The sequence below is a fragment of the Carcharhinus amblyrhynchos genome, chromosome 3, assembly GCF_965287045.1.
Source record: "Carcharhinus amblyrhynchos chromosome 3, sCarAmb.v2.hapA, whole genome shotgun sequence".
Lineage (NCBI taxonomy): Eukaryota > Metazoa > Chordata > Chondrichthyes > Carcharhiniformes > Carcharhinidae > Carcharhinus > Carcharhinus amblyrhynchos.
Genome location: NC_137326.1, coordinates 71,502,770 through 71,526,428, shown reverse-complemented (window position 1 = coordinate 71,526,428; position 23,659 = coordinate 71,502,770). Strand labels below are relative to the sequence as shown.

Sequence of the window (23,659 nt, the reverse complement as noted above, 5' to 3'; positions counted from 1 at the left end):
CAACAAAGAATGACGAAGAAGTTGATAAAGAAGGGTCGGATAAACTATGAAGTTGGGCTAGCGCTTAATATAAAAAAGGATAGCAAGAGTTTTTATAAATATACAAAAAGGAAGAGGCTGGCTAGGGTGAACGTTGGACCCTTAGAGGATGAGAGGGGGGACTTAGTGGTAGGGGATGGGGAAATGGCAGAGGCCTTGAATAACTTTTTTGTTTTGGTCTTCACGGAGGAGGACGTGAACAATTTGCCGGGTGTTAGCGATGGAAAGATGGTAGGAGTGGAGGGCCTGAATGACATTATTGTTACTAGAAAGGCAGTGCTCGACAGACTGGAGGGACTGATTGTGGACAAGTCCCCAGGACCGGATGGAATGCATCCAAGGGTTCTGAAAGAAATGACGGAGGTGATAGTGGATGCCTTGGTGATTATTTTCCAAACGTCGCTGGATTCCGGGGAAGTGCTAATGTTACGCCGTTGTTTAAGAAGGATGGCAGGCAAAAGGCAGGGAATTATAGGCCGGTTAGTTTAACGTCTGTTGTAGGTAAAATGTTAGAATCCGTGATCAAGGAGAAAATAGCGAGGCATCTTGAGGAGAATTGCTTGATAGAGCAGACGCAGCGTGGTTTCGTTAAGGGGAAGTCGTGTCTGACGAATTTATTGGAGTTCTATGAGGATGTGTCTAGGGCGGTGGATAGAGGAGAGCCGGTGGATGTGGTCTTTCTTGATTTTCAGAAGGCGTTTGATAAGGTCCCTCACAAGAGGTTATTACAGAAGGTCAGGGGGCATGGAGTTGGGGGTAGGGTGTTAGCGTGGATAGAGGATTGGCTGTCAAATAGGAGGCAGAGAGTGGGGGTCAATGGGTGCTATTCGGATTGGCGGTTGGTGACTAGTGGAGTGCCCCAGGGGTCGGTGCTGGGGCCTCAGCTATTTACCATTTATATAGATGATCTGCAGGAGGGAACCGAGTGTATGGTGTCGAAATTTGCTGATGACACCAAGATTGGTGGAACGGCAAAGTGTGCGGAGGGTGTGGAGAGTCTGCAGAAGGATCTAGATAGGCTGGGCGAATGGGCCAGGAACTGGCAGATGGAATTTAATGTTGGCAAATGTGAGGTTGTCCACTTTGGTAAGAATAATGGTAGGAAGGACTATTACTTACATGGCGAAAAACTGCAGCATGTGACGGTGTAGAGGGACCTCGGGGTCCTTGTGCATGAGTCGCAAAAACCCAGCCTGCAGGTGCAGCAGGTGGTCAGGAAGGCAAATGGGATGCTGGCCTTCATAGCAAGGGGGATTGAATCTAAAAGTAGGGAGGTCTTGCTGCAGCTGTGTAGGGCACTGGTGAGGCCGCAGCTGGAGTACTGTGTGCAGTTTTGGTAGCTGCACTTACGCAAGGATATTTTGGCCTTGGAGGGAGTGCAGAGGAGGTTTACTAGGCTGATACCGGAGTTGAGGGGGTTGAACTATGAGGAGAGGCTGAATAAACTAGGCTTGTACTCGTTAGAGTTTAGAAGAATGAGGGGAGATCTCATTGAGACTTATAAGATGATGAATGGGATGGATAGGGTAGAGGTGGAGAGGCTCTTCCCACTCAGAAAGGACAGTGGGACTAGAGGGCACAGCCTCAAGATAAAGAGGGGGCGGTTTAGAACGGAGTTGAGGAGGAACTTCTTCACTCAAAGGGTGGTGAATCTCTGGAATTCTCTGCCCGTTGAAGTGGTGGAGGCTGCCTCGCTAAATATTTTTAAGACGCGGGTTGATAGGTTTTTGATAGGCAAGGGGATTAAGGGTTATGGGGAGAGGGCGGGGATGTGGAACTGAGACACAACAGATCAGCCATGATCTTATTGAATGGCGGGGCAGGCTCGAGAGGCTAGATGGCCTACTCCTGCTCCTATTTCTTATGTTCTTATTTGGGGTAAGATACTGGATGGGGTTAAACACTCACCTTTGCTGCCTGGATGAAATCATTGACATTTTGCGACATTGCTTCGCTGTTCTGGGGACCAGTGCCATGGCACTGACCAAAGCAGCAAATGCCTCCCAGGCTGTTTTGCCGTCACCTCCCCTTGGTCTGTGTCCTGCTGGGGGGAAGAGGGTACCCTGCTTTGCCTCTGCAACATCGAGCAATCTGTTGCGATCACTCTCAGTGAATCTGGGTGCTGACTTCTTTGCCATTTTTTCCTGCACTGACCGTGTGCCTGTCCATCCTTGGGGTTCTAATGGAGCTGCCCCTTGTCAGGGCAGATGAGCTGCAGATAGTTTGGGAGAGCATTCCAGCAAGTTAAACGTAGTATGTTTGTTAGCAATGAGGGGAATACAAGTGAGCACTTGCAGGTGTGCTGATGTGGGGAACGGTGGAGGGGGGATGTGTGCCTCTGTGATGATTGGGGGCTAGGGAGAAAGAGGGAGGTGTTATACAGCCATTGGAGTCAGGAGCAGATCAGCTCTTATGCAGGTGGGTCCGGGGTGTGGTGGCTGCTGCCTCTCTGCCTGCGATCGGTGGAAGAGAGGGGGTCCGCTGCCACTCTCCCTGCGATCGGTGGGGAGAGGAGGGTCGTGATCAGTCTGGATTGCAGGGGGGTGGGGGTAAGGGGGTCAGTAATGTTGGGGAGGGTCCAGTGTTTGTGGGGGCCTGGGGGAGGGGTTACCTGGCCCAGGAGGGGGCTGCATTTATTTTGCGCATTTGCAGATGATGGCTGCAATTGGAGCTGCAGGGTTTTGGGTGTGTTGTTCACTAGGCTGATACCAGAGTTGAGGGGGTTGAGCTCTGAGGAGAGGCTGAATAGACTGGGCTTGTACTCGTTAGAGTTTAGAAGGATGAGGGGAGATCTCATTGAGACGTATAAGATGATGAAAGGGATGGATAGGCTAGAGGTGGAGAGGTTCTTCCCGCTCAGAAAGGACAGCAAGACTAGAGGGCACAGCCTCAAGATAAGTGGTGGTGCAGTTTAGAACAGAGTTGAGGAGGAACTTCTTCACTCAAAGTGGGGTGAATCTCTGGAATTCTCTGCCTATTGAAGTGGTGGAGGCTACCTCACTAAATATATTTGAGACGCGGGTAGATAGGTTTTTGGTAGGCAAGGGGATTAAGGGTTATGGGGAGAAAGCGGGAAAGTGGAACTGAGCCACTTCAGATCAGCCATGATCTTATTGAATGGCAGGGCAGGCTCGAAGGGCTAGATGGCCTACTCCTGCTCCTATTTCTTCTGTTCTTATGTTTTTTAATCCCTGCCCATAGGTTCCTACAGCGAGAATCAGACTCGCTCAAAGTTTTGCAGCCAGAGTGCACATGGGGGGACCAAAAATGTCCCCAAAAAATCGATCTGAAATTCTCCCAGTTTCAAGTCTGCCCAGCACTTAGACAAAAAAATACTGCCTGTTAGCTTACGGGTTCATTGTGTGTGTTAGCAAGACTTCTAGTTTATAACTCAGCAGGTTGCTCAATGTTCCAAATTTAATTTTGAACTCGCATAATTTGTAAACTAAATAAAATTTTATTTTCTGGCCAGTTCCAGCAGGATTTCTGCCATTTATCTCCAAAATACAAGCAGGCTTCATCTCTTAAAATTACAATGCTCTCATTTGTGACTTTTAAGGGGTGTCTTGACAAATGCATGATTAGGATGGGAATAAAGGGATATGGTCACCAGAAGGGTTTTAGTTCAGTCAGGCAACATGGTTGGTGCAGGCTTGAAGGGCGGAAGGGCCTTTCCTGTGCTGTAATTGTCTTTGTTCTTTGTTCTAAAGCAGAAGGCTGGAATTTTCTGTTCCGGGAATAAGGGCCCATCCCACTGGCAGGACCTTCCAATTCTCCAGTCTCTCACCTGATTTTTCATCCAACTCAATAAGACTCAAAGCTTAATGGAATATATTAAATCAAAGCAGTGTACTCAAAATGGAGTAATGTTATCTAAAATGAAGGAGAACAGGTATCACACAAGATCTTGAGTCTTTGTTCTGTTATCTTGTAAATGCTGGTGATGAAGTGTAAACAGATCCCTTCTAGGGATCATGCGATTGCTGCATGGTGTGGATACGAATGTCCAGAGCAACTCGCTTAAATAAAGCAGTTTGAAGAAAAGACAAAAGTTGAAATTCAGACCTTGCAGAGAGGCAGGTCTAATCACAAAGACAACATGTGTAGCTCTGTGATTGGTTAATTGATAAGGAAAGACATGTAAATGTCTGTCACCCAATGCCACAAAAAATACCTTGTGTGAGAATAATCATCAGGTCCATCCTACAGGAGTTGCCGGAAGTGCAGATGCTGAAATAAACACCTGGAAAGAACTTGAGTCTTATCTGGACTGTGGGGAAAACTGGAGACCATCCGAACTTCAGTTGTTTTCACTAACATGAATTGCCAGAAACCCGTGAAGGCAGAACAATAATTTGGTGAGTCTTATTCAAATTGTCAATACTCTATCAGACTGTCTGCGTAAGGTCCGAACTGGACTCTTTGTGACAAATCCAGATCAGGGTAAAAACAAAGACTCAAACTCTGCGGGAGGAGAAAGTGATTCCTAAGTGCACGATAAGTTAGCGCATATTATGACTTTGGTGTTGAATCACAGGAGAATGGACGAGGAAGAAGAGACGAGGCAGACCCCCCGCCCCGCGATCGGACCCCTCGAGGATGCAGGCGCCTCTTGGCAGACCACACAGCCCCGCGATCCATCCCCCCCCCCGGGATAGCCCCCCCCCCGACCCCCGTGATTCCCCCCCACTCCGGGAGGCAAACACCCCGCAGACCCCCACCCCCCCGCCCACCACAGTCAGATCCCCCGGGAGGGATCGCCCCTGAGATCAGAGCCCTGTCCCCGCGATCAGACCACAATCAATTGTCCTCGATTGCTGCTCTCCCCCAACTTTCCTTCTGACCTGCACTGGTTAATGTGGAGATATCGACGTGGGACTGGGTGGACACAGTAAGAAGTCTCACACCACCTGCTGTGAAACTTCTTATTGTGTTCACCCAGTCCAAAGCTGGAATCTCCACATCAACGACTGCAGCTCAGAAGGATGGTGGGGGGAAGAGCAGCAATCGAGGTAGGTTGGGGGTGTGCTCTGCCGAGGAGGGGCCTGCTTCCCGGGGCGGGGTCTGACGTGGAGGGGTCGGGGGGGGGGGGGGGGGGGGGTGGTGCCTCCCAGGGTGGGTCTGATCGGTGGAGGGGGGGCTGCCTCCCGGGGGGGTCTGATCTGGGGGCATCTGCTGGGGGGAGACCTGCCTCCCAAGGGGGTCCGATCGTGGCTTGTCCTACACCTCCCCACCGTCCCCCCCCACCCGCCGCCAGTCTCTCTGCTGGTTTTGTCTTTCGTGCCCCGGTGCGCTGTTTCAGATTTTTTTTTGAACTGTGCAGGCGCAGTTCAGAGCTCCGATCGTTCCGGCCGTGCTGAACCCTTCCCACAGCACGGACTGGACCGGAGCCGGCAAAAAGCATGTGGGCACGCTGGAATGAGGATTCCGGGCGCGAATCCGTTTTACGTCTGGATCCGGCCCTTAGCCTCCAATTGGAAAAATCGGGCCTGATGTGTTCACCATAGGCTTGTGGTCACAGTTTATTTTCATTTTGTGCGATAAAGCATAGATCCTTTATTGCCAATTTCTGGAGTTATTACATTGGTGACAGTTACTGAAGGTTAATAACAGCTGAAATTTCCAAATAAGGAATGAAAGGATAAAGGTACATTGCTTTTATGCCCGTGTTGGAGCAAAGCTCCTCTGGTCCCAGCTTAACTCATTTGGTTAAATCTTCACTTCCGAGCCAAAATTGTTGTAGATTCATATCCCAATCCATGATGTTGAAATATCCAATGACCTGACATTTGAAGTTAACCAGAATGTAAAGCACCACATTATATTTCTCCAAAAACACCACTTTCACCCAGAACAAATTATTTTAACATAAGAACACAAGAAATAGGAGCAGGAGTCGGCCATCGAGCCCTTGGAGCCTGCCCCGCCATTCAATAAAATCATGGCTGATCTAAAGTGGATCAGTTCCACTTTCCCGTTTGTTCCCCAAAACCCTTCATGGGCTATTTTAACAACTTCTCTATCATTTTATCAAAGTCTATTATTCCCCTCACTTAACCTAATTCAAAATACAACAGTATGCATTAAAGAAGCAACTTTAAAGCAACTACCAGTACCAGACCATAGAGGATTAACTAATATGCTTCAAAGATAGAAGCAGCAGACACGGACTCACAGGCAAGAAAAATCACATAAACACTAACACACAGATACTTACTAAACGTACATTTTTAAAATAAATCAGCCTCCAGCTTTGAATGACTGACAAACACCTGTAAAATACCTTTTAACCTCACACTCAATGAAATCAATCATTTCCTCAAATCAAACTTTATGAACATTCGGAATGCAGTGATTCAAAATTTTTTCCAAAATTTTTTAGCATTTTCCAAACATGCGTTGATGTTTGATCACTCATCTGAATCTCTCACCATGCTTTCGAGCACCCAGGTGGGTTACTTGGTTGTGACTCTTGTTTATAAGTTTTTCCTTTTCACAGGGGTTCGGAGGTTCCCCTGCTGAATAGGAATGTGCTTCGGATTTTTATTCTGCAGGTTGATAACAGCGCGGATCCGGAATGGATCCGAAGACAGTAAAGTGGGATTTGGTGGTAGAGTTGGGTGCGCGGTTCGTTAAATCAATTTAAATGCATGCTAATGCATTTAAATAGTTGGGCCGCCTGATTGGGATGCGGAAATCGGATGTCGGTAAAGGCGTGATCTGCTCGGTTTCAGGTACAGATCGCGTTACAAACCCGACACCCGAATTTACCGCCATTTTAATTTTTGGTACAATCAGGCCCATGTCCCAAGCAAGACTAAAATGATAATGGAGTCTTGATTGATACAGGACTCAGTATACAAGCCTCACCTGGTTGGCTAATTACCAGTTCCCAGGGAGCTAGTATTCATCAAGCCCAATTAGGAGGTCAATTAATGATTCCCCATGCACAACATGGGCGTTATCACAGTTCTCTTACATTCAAAGAGCATGCGTATTGTCATCTCTTATTTTTCACACCACATTCAGATCAATTGTCACCTGTGGAAGGAAAGAAAAAAATCTCTTGTGGCTCTGGTCAGGTAACCACTGAGTTAACATGTGTAATCACACCTGCCAAAAAACAAAATTAATAACATCCAATACATATAAAATTACGCTCAAAAACTACAAACCATGACAGGATAATTTAAAGGTCACTGGTTTGCTAAAAGGCTTAATTTCTCTGCAGAACTGAAATGGGTGGCACAAAACATGCTTTGATGCATCTGTGTGCACCACTTTATGTGATTTCTTTAAACAAAAAAGATCTTAAGTCCCATTATTTTAAAACCTTTCTTACCGATTTTCACTTCTCTCATTTTAATTTCTACAAATGTGGCCCTTAGAAATTAAAAACAAAGTATCTTTATTAGCCTGAGCTTTATAATAAACCATTTTGCAAATTGGACTAAACAGCTCCCCAACCCCTTCTCACGGCCAATTAGGAATGGGCAATAATTGTTGGTTCAGCAACGATGCACACACCATGAATAAACGATTGAAAAATAAATGAAATCCAAGAGTTATTTTCAAAGTTTGCTTTCTCTGGTGCAACTGTTAACCAGAATTAACTTCCAATTCACGTGACTGAACAATTATGATCTAAAACTGCAAACATATGTGCGTAAAGACGAAATACTGCAGCTGCTGGAATCTGAAACAAAAACAGGAAACACTGGAAAATCTCAGCAGGTTTGACAGCATTTGTGGAGAGAGAATAGAACCACCTTTTGAGTCTGCAAGGGTCACCCAGACACAAAACATTGGCTCTATTCTCCCCCCATAAATGCTGTGGGACCTGCTGAGATATTCCAGCATTTCCTGTTTTTGAAGCATATGTGTGTGTGTCTTCTTATCCAAAATGGAAGATTCCTACAGACACATTGACTAGAACTCTATCACCTCGCCTGTCATGGAATTGGAGTGGGCGAGGATCTGACAGCGCACTAAGGCTGAATCCATCTGAGGAGGGAACAGGCTTAACAGACTATTAAATCAGAGGACTCAATATGTAGGAGTTATCTAAAATGAAGAACAGATATCTAGTGACCATATGATACTAGTGCATGTTTTATGTAAATGTCTGTCACCCAATGCCATATAAAATATGTTGTGTGAGAATGATCATCGAGTCCATTCTGCAGGATTTGCCAGAAATGCATGTCCCATTGCAGATGCTCAAATAAACAGCTGGAAAGAATCTGGGGGCAATTCTCCCATTTTGACCCGGTAATTATCTGGCAGATCAGACTGGGAGATTCACGCGAGTGCCGATTCGTGGGGTTCGCGCATGCGTTCCCGCAGATCGCAACTGAGTGACTCACTTGGGGGCTCTAGAGCATGGTGAGAGATTCAGATGAGTGATGGAACAAACATGTTTGGAAGACATGGAAATCAGAAGTAGGAATAGATCATTTGGCCCTTCAAGCCTGCTCGCATTCATTTTGGTCATGTTTGATCATCAAATTCAATATCTTGACCTTCCATTTCCCCATTTTCCTTGATCCCTATAGCCTCGAGAGCTACATCTAACTTCAGTTTTAAATTGTTGAAATTGAATGAAAGAAAAGTGAAATGCTGTGGGCATGATGGCTTCGATTGTCCCATCGCATTGTGCCAATGTTTTAGTGCAGCGAGCCAGGAGAATCGTGTGTCAGCTGATTCGTGGGATTCCCACAAACGTTCGAGCTGCGATTGCATCTCTCAGGCCTGGATTTCCAGTGGCGTCTGCGCAATGCCAGATATCGATGTGAGGCGGCACTAGCATTTAAATATTATTTCACATACTATTTAAATGCTGTTTGTGGGCCCAGGCTGAATTTTCTGGGCTTACTAAAATCTCCCACCCTGCCAGAGTGTATCACTCCAGCGGGAATTACAGCAGCTCCGCACTTTTGGGGAGCTGGCGGCCTGACCCTGCTGGAGTGAAGAGGGGCAATCAGGGCCCCACCCATGGGGTTGGGTGGCAGGAGGGTGGTGCCCTGTCAGCATGGGTACACTGACTGTGCCAGCCTGTGCCCCCTAGCACTGCCCAAGGGAAAAAGCACCCATGCCCAGGAGGCACTTTGTCACTGCTCACCAGGCATGGGGAGTGCCAAGGAGGAGGGGCCTATTGGGGAAGGGCCTAGGGGACGGAGACTGGTGGGCAAAGGGTCTGGGGGCAATCAGTGAGATTCGGGGGTCCCACTGCCACCTGAATAGAGATCGGTAGGCGCTGGATGGAGGCCACTGATCAGGGCAGGCTGGGGCGTGGGGAATGGGGTTGGTCAGTCTGGGGAGTCTGCCAGGGGTTGATCTGTTGGGGTAGTGTTGGGGGGAATCGTCACTGCTGGGGAAAGGGCTGAAGATCGGGGCAGGCTGGGATTAGGGGGGGAAGGTTTGGGACCGGCCTGCGAATGGACGGGGGGCCGCGGATTGTGCCGTGGAGGCAGTTGGAGCTGCAGCACTGCAGGGATCCTGGGCTGGTCAGTGATTGGAAGAATGATATTTCAGGGCCACTGCGCATATATAGAGGCTGGTGATTTCAGCCTCTCCAGCATGAATAGACCCCACACCCTGAAATATAATAATATTCACGCTGGTGGCCTCTGCATTGCACAGAATGTTGGAGATTTTCGTGTGAATTTTCACTGCAAAAGACAGCATGAATTATTTCAGTTTTCCCGGGAATTCAGCACTTAGAATTTTTTGGGAGAATCGTCCCCAATGTGTGAATATGGCAGCCTCCATAAGTGAATGAGTGTGTGTCTAATGAAGAACTTGTGTGGATTTTTCTTTGTTGTGGTTTTCTAGGTTAAATGCATTGTTCATTTCCTAAATTGCCATTCTGCAATAGTAGTTTCAACATTAAGTTTAAAATCAAATGAAAGTTGTCGGCTTGATTAAGAGTTGTGGGCTGAATAAAACCAGGTAAATGTTTAGAACATAGAACATTACAGCGCAGTACAGGCCCTTCGGCCCTCGATGTTGCACCGACCAGTGGAACCAATCTAATGACCCTCTAACCTAAACTATTCCAATGTTATCCATATGCCTATCCACTGACCATTTGAACGCCCTTAAAGTTGGCGAGTCCACACCTGCCGCAGACAGGGCATTCCACGACCTCACTACCCTCTGAGTAAAGAACCTACCTCTGACATCCGTCCTATAATTACCACCCCTTAATTTAAAGCGATGTCCCCTTGTGTTAGCCATCACCATCCGAGTTAAAAGGCTCTCACTGTCCACCCTATCCAATCCTTTGATCATCTTGTATGCCTCAATCAGGTCACCTCGTAACCTTCTTCTCTCCAATGAAAATAACCTCAAGTCCCTCAGCCTTTCCTCATAAGACCTTCCCACCATACCAGGCCACATCCTGGTAAACTTCCTCTGCATCCTTTCCAATGCCTCCACATCTTTCTTATAATGCGGCGACCAGAACTGTACACAATAATCCAAGTGCGGCCGCACCAGAGTTTTGTATAGTTGTAACATGACCTCACAGCTCCGAAATTCAATCCCTCTACCAATACCAATCTACCAATAAAAGCTAAATTTGGAACTTCTGTTGTTGCTAGACAGAATTGCAATGCAAGATCGCGTAATCGTGATTATACTAACTAATCTACAAACAACAGAGTAGATAAATGGATAGGAGGTTTAATTGGAAACAATATCTATATAGGATAGCAATAAAAAAGCTCATCAAGTCAATCTAGAAATTCAGCCAAAAGCCAGTTTCCCATCACCAACACCTTTTAGTGCACATCAAAGGAATGGGCCGTGCCTGTGGCTCATAGTCAGGTAGTGTTGACCTTGAGACCTGCAACAATGGTTCGAATAGAGTAAAGGATTACCACCGCTGACCACTTCTTATGGGTGAGCCTTTGCTTGCTTAATAAGGCACAAAGGCCAAGGGGAGATGGGGATCGAAGCTCCTCTGTAGCCTTCGAGGCCGCCACAACACTCAGTGACTCGTGGACCCTAACCACTAACTCCACGATTGGCCTGATCTGTCATGTGACCCTGCTTGCTTCTCCCCCTCCACGCACATAGGAGCGCAGCACCACAATAATCAACACTTGGGAATTACTTGACCAGAAAATTTTCCAATTACTTTGTCAGAATTAAGATCAAAACACATGAATTGGAATTTGGAAATAAACAGTTTAAGGTTGGAATAATCCTGAGTGCTCTTAGTTCAAAATATTGGGAGGAGCAAAGGATCTGAAGCTTTGAATTTGAAGAATGATGAGACTGTGGGTGGAGTTTTCCCAGAATTGCAAGAGAAGCTGTGTGAAACTTGTTGGCTTCACAGAAGCCTTTTCTCACCTGATGAAAAGCACTCTGTATAATTTCAAAGTGCAGGTGAGGATTACACAGCCACACAGAGGTGAGGGGTCTCTGGCAAAACTGGGATTCAGAGATTAGGGTGCATTTTTTAAAGCACACCCCAATCTCAAAGTAAAGCGAAAGGCCCCCTCCCCCTACAGACATCAAGGCCAGTCCTGGAGATCGCAACACCCATGAGACATGGGGACACATCCAAGCCATGCAAGCAAAGGCGCAACTCAATCTTCAGTGTCACCCAATTTCTGTCCCCTCCGCCCTACCAGTATTGGGGCAACGGATCCCTCCATATCCCCCACATTGCTTCCATTGCCCCCACATCCTCAATTAAGGACATAAACCCCCCCATCATCAACTTCTTCCTCCCTCCCCACACACATAAAGGAACCCCTCCAATGGGGGCTTTGTCAGGTTGGCATTTCCAAGGTGCCATGGGGCAGTGCTAGTTACTGCCCAGCCATATCCTTAGCCACCCCTGAAATTTTCACACATCCGCACCCCTGGCATGTTCATCATGACTGGTTACATTTTCAAAAATCAATAATGATTGCCGCTGATGTGATATCACGGAATCTTATGATCCCAGAATCAATGGCATTAAGCCAAATAGTTAGGTCATACCTTTCTGGTGTGAACCGGATTACATTGCTGGTGGGAAGGGCACGGAGACAATCTCAAATTGAGATCTCACTGTTGGAAATCCTGCTGTGGCCCTCTCATAACATTTAATGGCCTTAACGGGATTTGCACCCATGGCGAATGGGCCCTTCAAATCGCATACCATGGCGGAATTTTCCCATCATGCTCACCCCAAAACCGGAAAGTCCCACGCATGTGTTCCTTTGTTCCTTTTTTAAAAGTGTAGTGATGATGTCATTACATTTGACAAGTTTGTTCTGTTGAGTAGTTAGTTCATTACACATCCAATTTTCTGACTGAGAATTAAAAAGTGTAGATTATGAATTTTTATCTTTTTTAATTTGACAGATACATCTCAACCAAATTACTTTGTTTGTCGCCAAGTGGAATGTATCTTTTGTGCTTTTTTTTATTAAACAAGGTGGATCACGAATCACAGGAAACAAGTAATTCTAGCAGCTACAAGACTTCAAGATTCTTTCTCACAACATGGCGTTGAGACTAATAACCATGTTAGAGGTTGTGGGTTTTACATAAAAGCAATCAGCTGTGATTTGCACATGTAGATCCAAACTTACACACAACAGGTTTATGGTCGGGGCTCAAGCCTATACAGAGAACAAACTGAAAATAAAACATCAGCCTCTGCAACACCCTAATGACATCACTAACAACTCTTGAAAGAAACATGCAACAATTTTGAGAATCATTTTGAGATGACAACAGTTGGACATCCTGGCATCGCCAAACTAGTTCATCTTTAGTTTTTTGCGAAAACTATGGTTGGTACCCATTTCTCATTCGTGGTATAATTACACACTAGGATTCAATCTCCTTACAGAAGTGATATTGTTTTGCCCTCACTTCTTGTCTGGCAACTCGAGATTGTTGTTGGTGCTCTACTATCTGTGAAGTTTCTGGAGCTAATACCAACTAAAATATAGTTCTCAACTTTCTCTTTTAGAGTGGTAATGCACCTGTATCAACTTCCATCCTAATAGGTTGTCCACTTAACTTGGAAATCCCCCAGAATCTACGTGATCTACCCTTTATTGATAAGACATTCAGTTGGGGCTCTTCATCATATTCCTGGGCATTCCCTTCTTCACAAGTCATATTTTATTCCCATGTTGTAAATTGTTTCTGTAGAATGCCACCTTTTCTTCTTCTTGAAGGTTCCCAGGTTGTTCTTCTACTCAGGGCACAACCCATACGTTCTGGGAGATGAAGCCTTGTGGCTACTGAAGTGGCAATTCTGGTGGTATGGCTCTCTTGTTGGCACTGTTTTCAGCCAAAGACCTTGGGAGTCAAGGTGCCTGTACCAGGCTGATTGCGGCACTTGACAGACCACGAGGGGGGTTGTGGAGTTTCACTTTGTGAATGTCTACGCTCCCTTGGTTGGCCAGCAGCAAATGACTTTCTTTGAATGAGTGCCCACTCTTCTCAGCTCCGTCAACATGAATGAGTGGATCATTCTCAGTGGGGATTGCAACTACAATCTTGAGGAACACACTGCCTTATAATTAAGTATAATTACTTATCATCAAGTAAGCTTTGATAATAGTGAAGTTGGGGGACCTCGTTGGGTCCTTCGACTTGGTAGATGGCTGGCAACATCCCCATCCAAACTCCAGGTGTCCACTCTCGTGAGGCCTGGAATCAAGTGTCCAGAATCAACTGCTTTTACATTTCGAAGGAGTACCTATCGTGCATTCTGTCATCTTTCATGCACAGTAAGTCTCACAACACGAGGTTAAAGTCCAACAGGGTTTATTTGATAGTAAAAGCCATTAGCTTTCAGAGTGCTGCTTCTTCATCAGATGAATGTTAGTGTTCCAAAAGCTAGTGGCTTTTGCTACCGATTAAACCTGTTGGACTTTAACATGATGTTGTGAGACTTCTTACTGTGTTTACCCCAGTCCAACACCGGCATCTCCACATCATGTCTTTTATGCAGCCAGTGCCATGCTCAGACCACCACCTGGTGTAGACGGAATTCTTTCCATCTCGCATTCGAGTTGTGTCCACCTACTGGCACTTTAACAACCTGTAGCTGGGAGACGAACAGCTACTGGATTTGTTTCATTGTTTCTGGGTAGGCTGGAGAAGCTTCTCCTCCTTGAGGCTATGGTGGATACAGGCAAGATTCGCATCTGTACCTTATGTCAAGAGTGCATAAGGGGATCGACAAAAAGTCGGAGTTGGAGCAGAATGCTTTCCACCTGGAGTCATGCCCTGTCAGCCCAATTATGACACGGACCTGCAGCTGGCGTACAGTGAGAAGGGTGCGCTGAGGGACCCGCAACCTATCGGATGCCATGGTGTGTACTTGAAGTCGCCAATCCGGTTCCTCAAGGATCTAGACAGTGGCTCCTCCTTCTTCTACTCACTGGAAAAAAGACATGGGATCCATTAGCAACTCCTTATCCTGCTGGCCGACAATGTCTCGGATCCATTCAACAAGGATGCCACAGCTTGGCCCCGACGGCATCGGAAAATGTGATGCCCCTATCAGCCTGGAGGAGATGAATGGCGCTCTCAACAGCCTCTTCAGGGGTAAGACCCTGGGGCTGGTCTGGTTGACAGTGGAATTCTTTAGGGTGTTCTGGAATTTCCTGGAGGAGAGTATTGCAGCTGAGAATTGCCCCTTGAATAGCGCAGGCCTGTGAATGCCCTGCTGCCCAAGAGGGTATCCTCTGCCATCTTAAGAGTTGTCATCCAGTCTCCCTCCTTTGCCTGGACTACAAAACTTTGTCAGGGCAGTGTCGGCCCACCTTGGCACTGTGCTGGGTCCCGTGATCCACCCTGACCTGTCCTGTACAATCTTGGGCCAAAACCTTCATGATAACATCCATCTGGTCCTGACCTGATCCACATTTGCAGAGGCCTTGTCTGCTGAGCTCCTTCCTGTCGTTCCATCAGGAGAAGGCATTTCACAGGGCGAATCTCAAATATTTATTCAGAACTCTGTGGGCACTCATTCGATCCCTACAGGCAAGCAGGCCGTTCAGCCCATCAAGTCTGCACCGACTCTCCAACAGAGCATCTTACCCAGGCCGAACCGTATAACACCTTGTACTGACCTCATTAACCGACACGTCCTTAAATTTTGGGAAGCAACCGGCAGCATTACCCTCAAACACGGGGAGTGCAAACTCCACACAGATAGTGATCTGACGCCAGAATTGAACCTGTCCCTGGCATTGTGAGGCAGCAGTGTGAGCCAATCTGCCACATGCCACCTTTCCTTTAGCCACAAGGATCACAGTTTAAATCAAAAGAATGTTACTGCACAAAGAACAGAATACCAATAATTAACTATCTCAAATAGTCAATCACATTAGTAATTTTCAAAGCACAATGAATATATTTCTTATATAACTCCACTTCCCTTCTACCCCCAACTTCAGCCATTCCCCACTATTATAAGCCCTCTCCCCCTCAATAATTCAAATCAGGTACTTCACAGAAATGAGGCAATTAACCACTCAGCCTAAAGACGTGAAATGTTTTGGGGCCTCCCAATTCAACAACCCTGGTGTTGGAGCCCTTTCGGCTTTGCAACGCACTTTGGAGCCAACGTCTGACTTCCACCATCGACTCCCAAGATGCATGCACTTCTTGTGGCCTTGTGCAGTTTGTGGATCATGGGGGAATGATTCATCATATTGAGGAGATTGGTTCAGCAATGGAATACAATGTGTAAATCTTGGTTGATTACAGGGTGAGCATGATTGGCCCATGACTTCCGCAGACTGGACAATCTCCATCAGATAGCCATTCATGACCGATTTGCCCTCGCTGGGATTGCGAAACTCCTGTCTCCTGTACTTTCCAAACTCAGCCTGGGTGAGACTGGAGAAGCACAGCATCCCCCCTGCAACATCAGTGTGGAATAACTTGGACACAGAAAGGAAAGGAATTAGTAGCTGCCTAGAAGGGGATGTTCAAAGGGACAAGGGAGCAGATACTTATCAAAAATAAAAGGTCTACCATTAGGAGGGAATGGGGGGAGACCAGAAAGGGGGAGGTGTGTCCTGAACCAGAGGAGGTGGAGGTGATGTGTACCAGAGCAGAGGAGAGAGTTCTGAGGACGGAAAGCAGGTGAGGGGCTTCACAGATTATGGGAGGGGGAGGATTTATGAGCCTGAGGTGGGTGAGGGTGGGCCCAGGCCAGGGTGGGCCTGATGAGGAAGGGGTCAGGGACCATGGATCAGGTCGGGGTGGGAATGTCATGATGGGTTCCCTTGGGATGCGGGTGGCGGTGTGTGTGCAGCATGTCCACTGCGAGGCTAAATCTGAGTGTTTAGAGATTTGCTCTGAAGTTAGGAGTGTTTTTGTCCTTCTAACTCATTCAAAGTAATTGTTAGAATAGGACTAGCAGAACCATCTGAAGTTAGTGATTTAAATCTCTTCTGTCAGATGGTTCCCAGCTCATTGCAATTTCCCAGAGGCATTTAGCACTTCTGGGCAATTGCTGGGTAAAATCATACGTGAGAATTTCCGGGAGGGATTTCCCAGAGGAGCACCCCCCAAATGTGACACTGGGGAAACAGTAAGTTATGGGCCTGTATCACAGTGTTCCATTACTAAATAATATTCTCCACTTTCACAGGAACCTTTGAAGAAACAGTTCAGTTCCACATCATGGGATCCCAGTACAAGTGGTTCCTGCTCGCTCTTATCATTACAATGTGTGGTATTCTCTACGGTTTGCACAAGCCGGACGCCTATCAGTTTATTACAAACAACTTCATCGAAGTAGTACAGAAGAAAATTAAAGCTGATCCAAGTCTATCTGAAAGAGTCATGGATCCTGGCATTATATTTGTGGAGACGACTGACAGAGTTGAGCCCACACCACTGGCGATGTGTTCAGTGGAATCGGCTGCTCGGTTAAATCCAGACAAACACGTCTATTATTTCATGAAGGGTTTCAGTGGCACATTATCACAATATCCAAAGCCTAATTATTCTGGCATTCCACTGTTATCTGCAATAAGTAATGTAGTCCTTCTACCCTTGAATCCCAGTGAACTATTTGAAAACACTCCTTTGCGTGAGTGGCATCAAAAGGTAATCAGTTATCAGAAACATTTTAATGAGTATATTTGTTGTTATTGAGTGGAATTTTGTGATTTTTTTGGCTAAGTGTGATTTTGGACAGCTAAAACAGTGAGTAGTCCCTGATGGTGGCAATTTTTCAGCCATATTTTTAGCCACTTGGAAAAGAAAACATTTTGTTCAGCTTTCACACCAGCTCTATGGCAGGCAGACCCTGACTCACCCACCCTGCCATCAGCTGAGTGCTTTAAGCTGCTCCATATAAAGGCTGCAAATCAGTGTCCCCAGTGCACCCAGCACTTGCCCAAACTCCAAAAATCAGAATTATTGAGAAGAATTCTGCCCCAAGATTCTCAGAGACATTTCTTGGAAGAATGTTGGATACCGTGGAGGAGAGACGGACATCCTGTACCCATGAACAGGGAGGAAAGCCTCAAGCGGGTTCACCACCTCCACATGGGAGGTGATGGCTGCACCAGTGGCACCAGCACCCTGCAACAGAGAATGGCCATCCAATGCAGCAGGAGGACAAATGATCTCCTTTGTTCAGCCAGGATGTGCGATTTCTCATTCATCATCGCGCACTCACTCACACACCCATCACACATCCACAGGAACTCACTCACTGTCAGCTCAAGGGACATCACCACTCACTCTCCCACTCATTTCCTCATCTCCCCTATGGCTTTGTCTCCTCATCACATCCCTGTGCCCAATCACCAAACGCACATGATGTGGAGATGCCAGCGTTGGACTGGGATGAGCACAGTAAGAAGTCTCACAACATCAGATTGTAGTCCAACAGGTTTATTTAGAATCATGAGCTTTCAGAGCACTGCTCCTTCATCGGGTGAGGGTGTCTGTACCAACCACACACGTAGGCCTGCTCCCACATTCCCCATCTGTTCTCTGGAAAAAGAGGCTGGTTCACAATAGATGGGAAAGATCCCAGTTGGGTGGAGTGATGCCTGAATTCAAAATCCTCTCAGCATTTGAGGACAGAACTCTCCAGTTGACTGGGAAGCAAGAAGACTTCCCTGCACCAAGGCTGAGACACGTGCCAAAAAAACAAGTGAGCACCCAGTACACCATCATCCATCAGACCAAACTAATGTGAGCCCTGTCCCTTCTAACCTTATGCCCCTGCCAAGCATTAATAACATCTCCTTTTCCTTGCAGGCATCGTGCCTCCATCAGCCAGGCACAGGTGTCTCCCCCAGACACCAGGGAGGACGAGTTCTCAGAAGTGGAAATGGAAGAGACATCACAGATTTTAACCACGCCCTCCACCAGCACAGAGACATACTTCAGGGGGATTTTGTAGTGGAGAGTTCCTAGGGTCAGAATCTGGTGAGCGCCTCACTCTCTCTGATCTGCAGCAGATGGAGGCAGGGACATCTCAGAAGACTGGGACTCAGAGGATTGCGGAAGGCCAGGAATCTGCAGAGTCCCAATCAGATGACAATCTTCTCGACTCAGTCATACCTCAATTGCTGGAGCTTCAAAGTCAAGAACATCAGGAAGGGATGTCAGCTACACCCCTCAGATTGAAAGTCTGAGTGGAAGAATTCCAATGCCTTCTATCTGAGGAGATAGTGCTGGCACTGAGAGGCAGCCGAGACAACATTGCAAGGGTGGTGGATGCAGTGGAGACCTCGATGCGTTGATTCAGGGCACAAATCTATAGTACAGGATGTGTGCTCCTTAGTGCACAGTGTACACTCCATAACGCAAGATGTGCAATCCGTAGCACAAGATGTGCACTTCATAGCACAGGATATGTACTTCAGAGGACATCATGGACACTCCACAGCGCAGGATGTGCACTCCATAGCGAAGGATGTATACTCCATCGTACCTGACATACACTCCATAGCACAGGATGTGCACTCCATTTATGCATGGTGTGCACTTCATTGCACAGGATGTGCATTGCATACTGTAGTATATGCACTCCATCGTGCAGGGTGTGCACCACATGGTTCAGGCATTTTTGGGCATCAACTATTGCCAATGCTGGAGGATGGTGAAGCTTCTCGACTTCCTCTATCCCAAGGAACCATAGTAGAACCATTGTAAATTACAGCTCAGAAACAGGCCTTTTGCCCCTTCTTGTCTGTGCCAAACCATTTTTTGCCTAGTCCTACTGACCTGCACTTGGACCATATCCCTCCACACCCCTCTCATCCATGAACCCGTCAAGTTTGTCTTAAATGTTAAAAGTGACCTCACATTTACCACTTTATCCGGCAGCTCATCCCACACTCCCACCACTCTCTGCGTGAAGACGCCCCCCCCAGTATTCCCTTTAAACTTTTCTCCTTTCACCCTTAACCCATGTCCTCTGGTTTTTTTTCTCTCCAAGCCTCAGTGGAAAAAGCCTGCTTGCATTCACTCTATCTATACCCATCAAAATCTTATACACCTCTATCAAATCTCCCCACATTCTTCTACGCTCCAGGGAATAAAGTCCTAACCTATTCAATCTCTCTCTGTAACTCAACTTCTCAAGTTACAGCAACATCCTTGTGAACCTGCTCTGCACTCTTTCAACCTTATTTACATCCTTCCTGTAACTAGGTGACCAAAACTGTACACAATACTCTAAATTCGGCCTCACCAATGCCTTATACAACCTTACCGTAACACTCCAACTTTTATACTCAATACTCCGATTTATAAAGGCCCTTAGGGCGGAGGATCTGCTGGTGTACAGCCCTGGGCCTTCCACTCAGGAGATTCTGGGATGGTCCAGCCCATCTGATTGAATCAGATCTAGCCCCTCATGCTGAGGAAGCTGACACTGCCAACAGCACCCCGAAAACATGTTGGACCCTCAAGATCACAGAATCCCTACAGTGCAGAAGGAGGTTACTTGGCCGATTGAGCCTGCACCAACCACAATCCCACCCAGCCCCAATCCCCATAGCTCCACATCCTTACCCTGCTAGTCCTCCTGACACAAAGTGGCAATTTAACATGGCCAATCCACCTAACCTACACATCTTTGGGCTGTGGGAGGAAACCGAAGCACCTGGATGAAACCCAGACAGACATGGGAAGAATGTGCAAACTCCACACTGTGATCCAAACCGGGAATTGAACCCAGGTCCCTGGCACTGTGAGGCAGCAGTGTTAACCACTGTGCCACATTGCCATCCAGAGGGCGCCCACCAAGATCATCTCAGACAACAGGGTGTTGCAGAAAGCAGGCAAACTCTATCTCTGCTGCGGATCCTGGGGACACACCAACACATAGCGGTAAGGTTAGAAAGGTTCTGAAGCTCTCAGTGCACAGCATGGACACAATTGTTAGGCACTTGTAGACTGCGTCTGCCTATGTATGTTAGAAACTACCTGTACAAATGAAATAAATCTCACTTGCTGCCACCTCACCATGGCTGCCTGCTCTCATAACATTTCTTCCTTCGTATCACTGAGACAACTGTGTCTGCGTTCCACTGAAAGACCCACTGCTCGGTCCAGAGGCTCCTTCATCAGTTCTCTGCAAAGCTGCCAACTCATTGGTTGGGTGCCATTAGCAACAGAATACCTCAGTCATACTGGCTTCTCCTTTGCAATGAGGGTGTTCCCTCCAATGTTCAAGGACACAATTCAGTCCAATCATTGTGAAAGTCTGATCTCAGCACATGGAGCCTAGTGCCAAGATCAGTGATGGGCAACCTAGGTTAATGAGTGGGCCACATGTGGCCCTCCTTCATCTGAATGGGCCTCAAGATTGAAATCGAGCATGTTCACGAACGATAATACTTGAATAAGGTTCAATGCATTTAATATTTCATAACAAGTTGTCGAAAATGCTTAATCATTCATAGATTAAAAGAGGTGTCAATTTCATGTGGTGGAAAAAGTATTTGAACACAAAGAATGTGCATGGCTCTGCTGGTCAACGTTGTGTACAATCAGCACATACTTCTCTTCACTTGCTGTGCTCCATGTGCGTACCACTTCAGTCATATGGGTGGGAAAAATACTACATGGTTGGAAACCAGTGGAATGTGGCAAATCTGCACATCGGCAATGGTCAACAAAATGAATTACAATTCCTGTCCTTTAAGCAAGTTTCAGCAATAACTATGATCTCATCCTTCCCAGTGTGTCACGGGTCCATTTACTTCCACATTTCTAGCAGGTTCTCAGTGGCCAATGTCTTTCTTTACAGACTTCCTCAAAAACACTTTCTGTGCTATATATTGTGCCGTGTAGTGGCTGGGGATCCAATCATACCCACAATTGTTCAGGGAGAATCCATTTAGGAATAAACCATCACAAAAACACTCCCATTCTTCATTAAAGAATATCCTTGGGCAACATGTGGAGCCACAGTAAAAAGTCTGACAACACCAGGTTTACTTTTTACTGTGTTTACTCCAGTCCAATGCCGGCATATCCACAACATGTGGAGCTCCAGCAAACTGACTGAGAATTATCTTTGACTGAAGGAAGAGGCACATGGGCTGTGAAGAAATAAGTTTAAATATGCTGTAACAGAACATAATAGATTTGTTTTACTTTGTCCACTTATCACAGGTGAATCCTGATTTGGAAACATATTGGATCCATGTCCTTGCTGATGGCTGCAGGTTAGCTCTGCTATGGAAATATGGTGGTACATATCTGGATACCGATGTTATCTCAATGAAGCCTTTGCCATTTGCTAACTTTACTGTTTTGCAACAGGAATCCGATTTCAGTAATGGCGTAATGGGATTTCATCTCAAACATCATCAGTTTTTGTTGGACTGCATGAAAGATTTTGTGGCCAATTATATTGGGCACATTTGGGGTCATCAAGGTCCTGTACTGATAACCCGTGTTATGAAGCGATGGTGCAAGTTGAATCACACAGACAAGTTCACTACAAAAGAATGCAATGGGATCTCTTTCTGGGTCCCAAGGCGGTTCTATCCAATCCCCTTTCGAAATTGGGAACATTACTACGATCCCTGGAAAAAGGAGGATATAGAAAGCGTCTTCTCAGGTACATATGGAGCACATGTCTGGAACTATATGAATTCCAACAAAAAGAAAAAAGTAGTGGCTGGAAGTGGATCATTAATGGAATATCTTTTTCAAATGTATTGTCCAACTACATATAGAGATTTAATTCAATCCCCAAAGAGTTCAGAGTAATTTAGGGCCTGAGATTTTGGGGACTACTGAGGATGCTAAGTATGCAGGACATCCAAAAAGCAGGTATAATTTGGGACAGAATCTGGAAATTCCACCATTACAACTTGATTAGGCACAGACAAACTCTCAGCAACTGAGAGCACAACTGGGTTCTGTTGTAAATGCTCCAAATCTGCACTGACATTGCATTGTCTTCCATGAGGAGCATTTCAAATTCCCAACAACACAGTGTTGGAGTTCTCTGTGATAGTGTTAGAATGAATTATATCTTCGGCTGTCAGGCTTTAAGGCATTATTTTGGAGTCACAATTGCAACCATTTAATTTTATACATTATCAATCTTACATGAGAAAATATCATGGTTTCTAAAACTGAGAGTTAAAGTGGAAATAATTTAAATTGTAAATACATGTTCTGTAATATTTCTGAGTGCAATGCTCATGAAAATGGTTGTTAAAATAATAAGAAATGATTAACAATGCAAATTGAATAATGAACATATGTTTATAAGGCACAATCACATTGAGAATAAAATCAATCCATTCACAATGGTACCTCTTTCTCTATTCTTAAATGTCAGGATATTTTCTATCTCACTTGCTGACATTTGATTTCAGTGCCAAATAATAATAACTGCTGCTTCGTGGAGTGACAATAAGAACATAAGAAATAGGAGCAGGAGTAGGCCACCTAGCCCTTCGAGCCTGCCCACCATTCAGTAAGATCATGGCTGATCTGAAGTGGATCAGTTCCACTTTCCCGCTTCTCCCCATAACCCTTAATTCCCCTGTCTATCAGAAACCTATCTAACTGTGACTTAAATATATTCAACGAGGTAGCCTCCACCACTTCAACGGGCAGAGAATTCCAGAGATTCACCACTCTTTGAGTGAAGAAGTTCCTCCTCAACTCTGATCTAAACTGCCCCCACTTATCTTGAGGCTGTGCCCTCTAGTCCTGCTATCCTTTCTAAGAGGGAAGAATCTCTCTACCTCTACCCTATCTATCCCCTTCATTATTTTATACGTCTCTATAAGATCCCCCCTCAGCCTTCTAAACTCCAATGAGTACAGACCCAGTCTATTCAGTCTCTCTTCAGAGGCGAACCCCCTCACCTTTCCAATTTATGGGGGTCCAGAGAGAAAAAAACTACTTCCCAGGCCTCCCTATGCCCACTTCCTGTATCCGGTTTAAATTTTTTTAAAAAAGCTAGAGACGTTAGTTTAAAAAAAACACAGTAACTTACTCACAAGCTCTCCTCTCACCAGTCGCTCCCTCTCTGATGTGCTCCCAAGGAACCTTTATGAATTACGACAGTAAACAATGGCTGCAATTCAGCAGCTACATGCTTGTGAAAAATCAATCATGCTGAATTCTACTCACCTTA

General features: G+C 46.0%; 1 protein-coding gene across 2 annotated transcripts; it reads left to right on the top strand.

The window, feature by feature from the left end:
- Nucleotides 1-4,225: 4,225 nt before the first annotated feature.
- On the top strand, nt 4,226-22,823 carry LOC145340778 (alpha-1,4-N-acetylglucosaminyltransferase-like). Of its 2 annotated transcripts, none has more exons than XM_080185242.1 (3): nt 4,226-4,397; nt 16,670-17,130; nt 18,298-18,981. In XM_080185242.1, the coding sequence occupies exons 2-3, from the start codon at nt 16,702-16,704 to the stop codon at nt 18,454-18,456; spliced, it is 588 nt and encodes a 195-aa protein (XP_080041368.1). In that variant the 5' UTR covers nt 4,226-4,397; nt 16,670-16,701; the 3' UTR covers nt 18,457-18,981. The 2 variants fall into 2 exon arrangements, with proteins under 2 accessions (XP_080041368.1, XP_080041366.1); XM_080185240.1 differs by lacking the exon at nt 18,298-18,981 and adding an exon at nt 21,670-22,823 and having other exon boundaries at nt 4,232-4,397.
- Nucleotides 22,824-23,659: the final 836 nt, after the last annotated feature.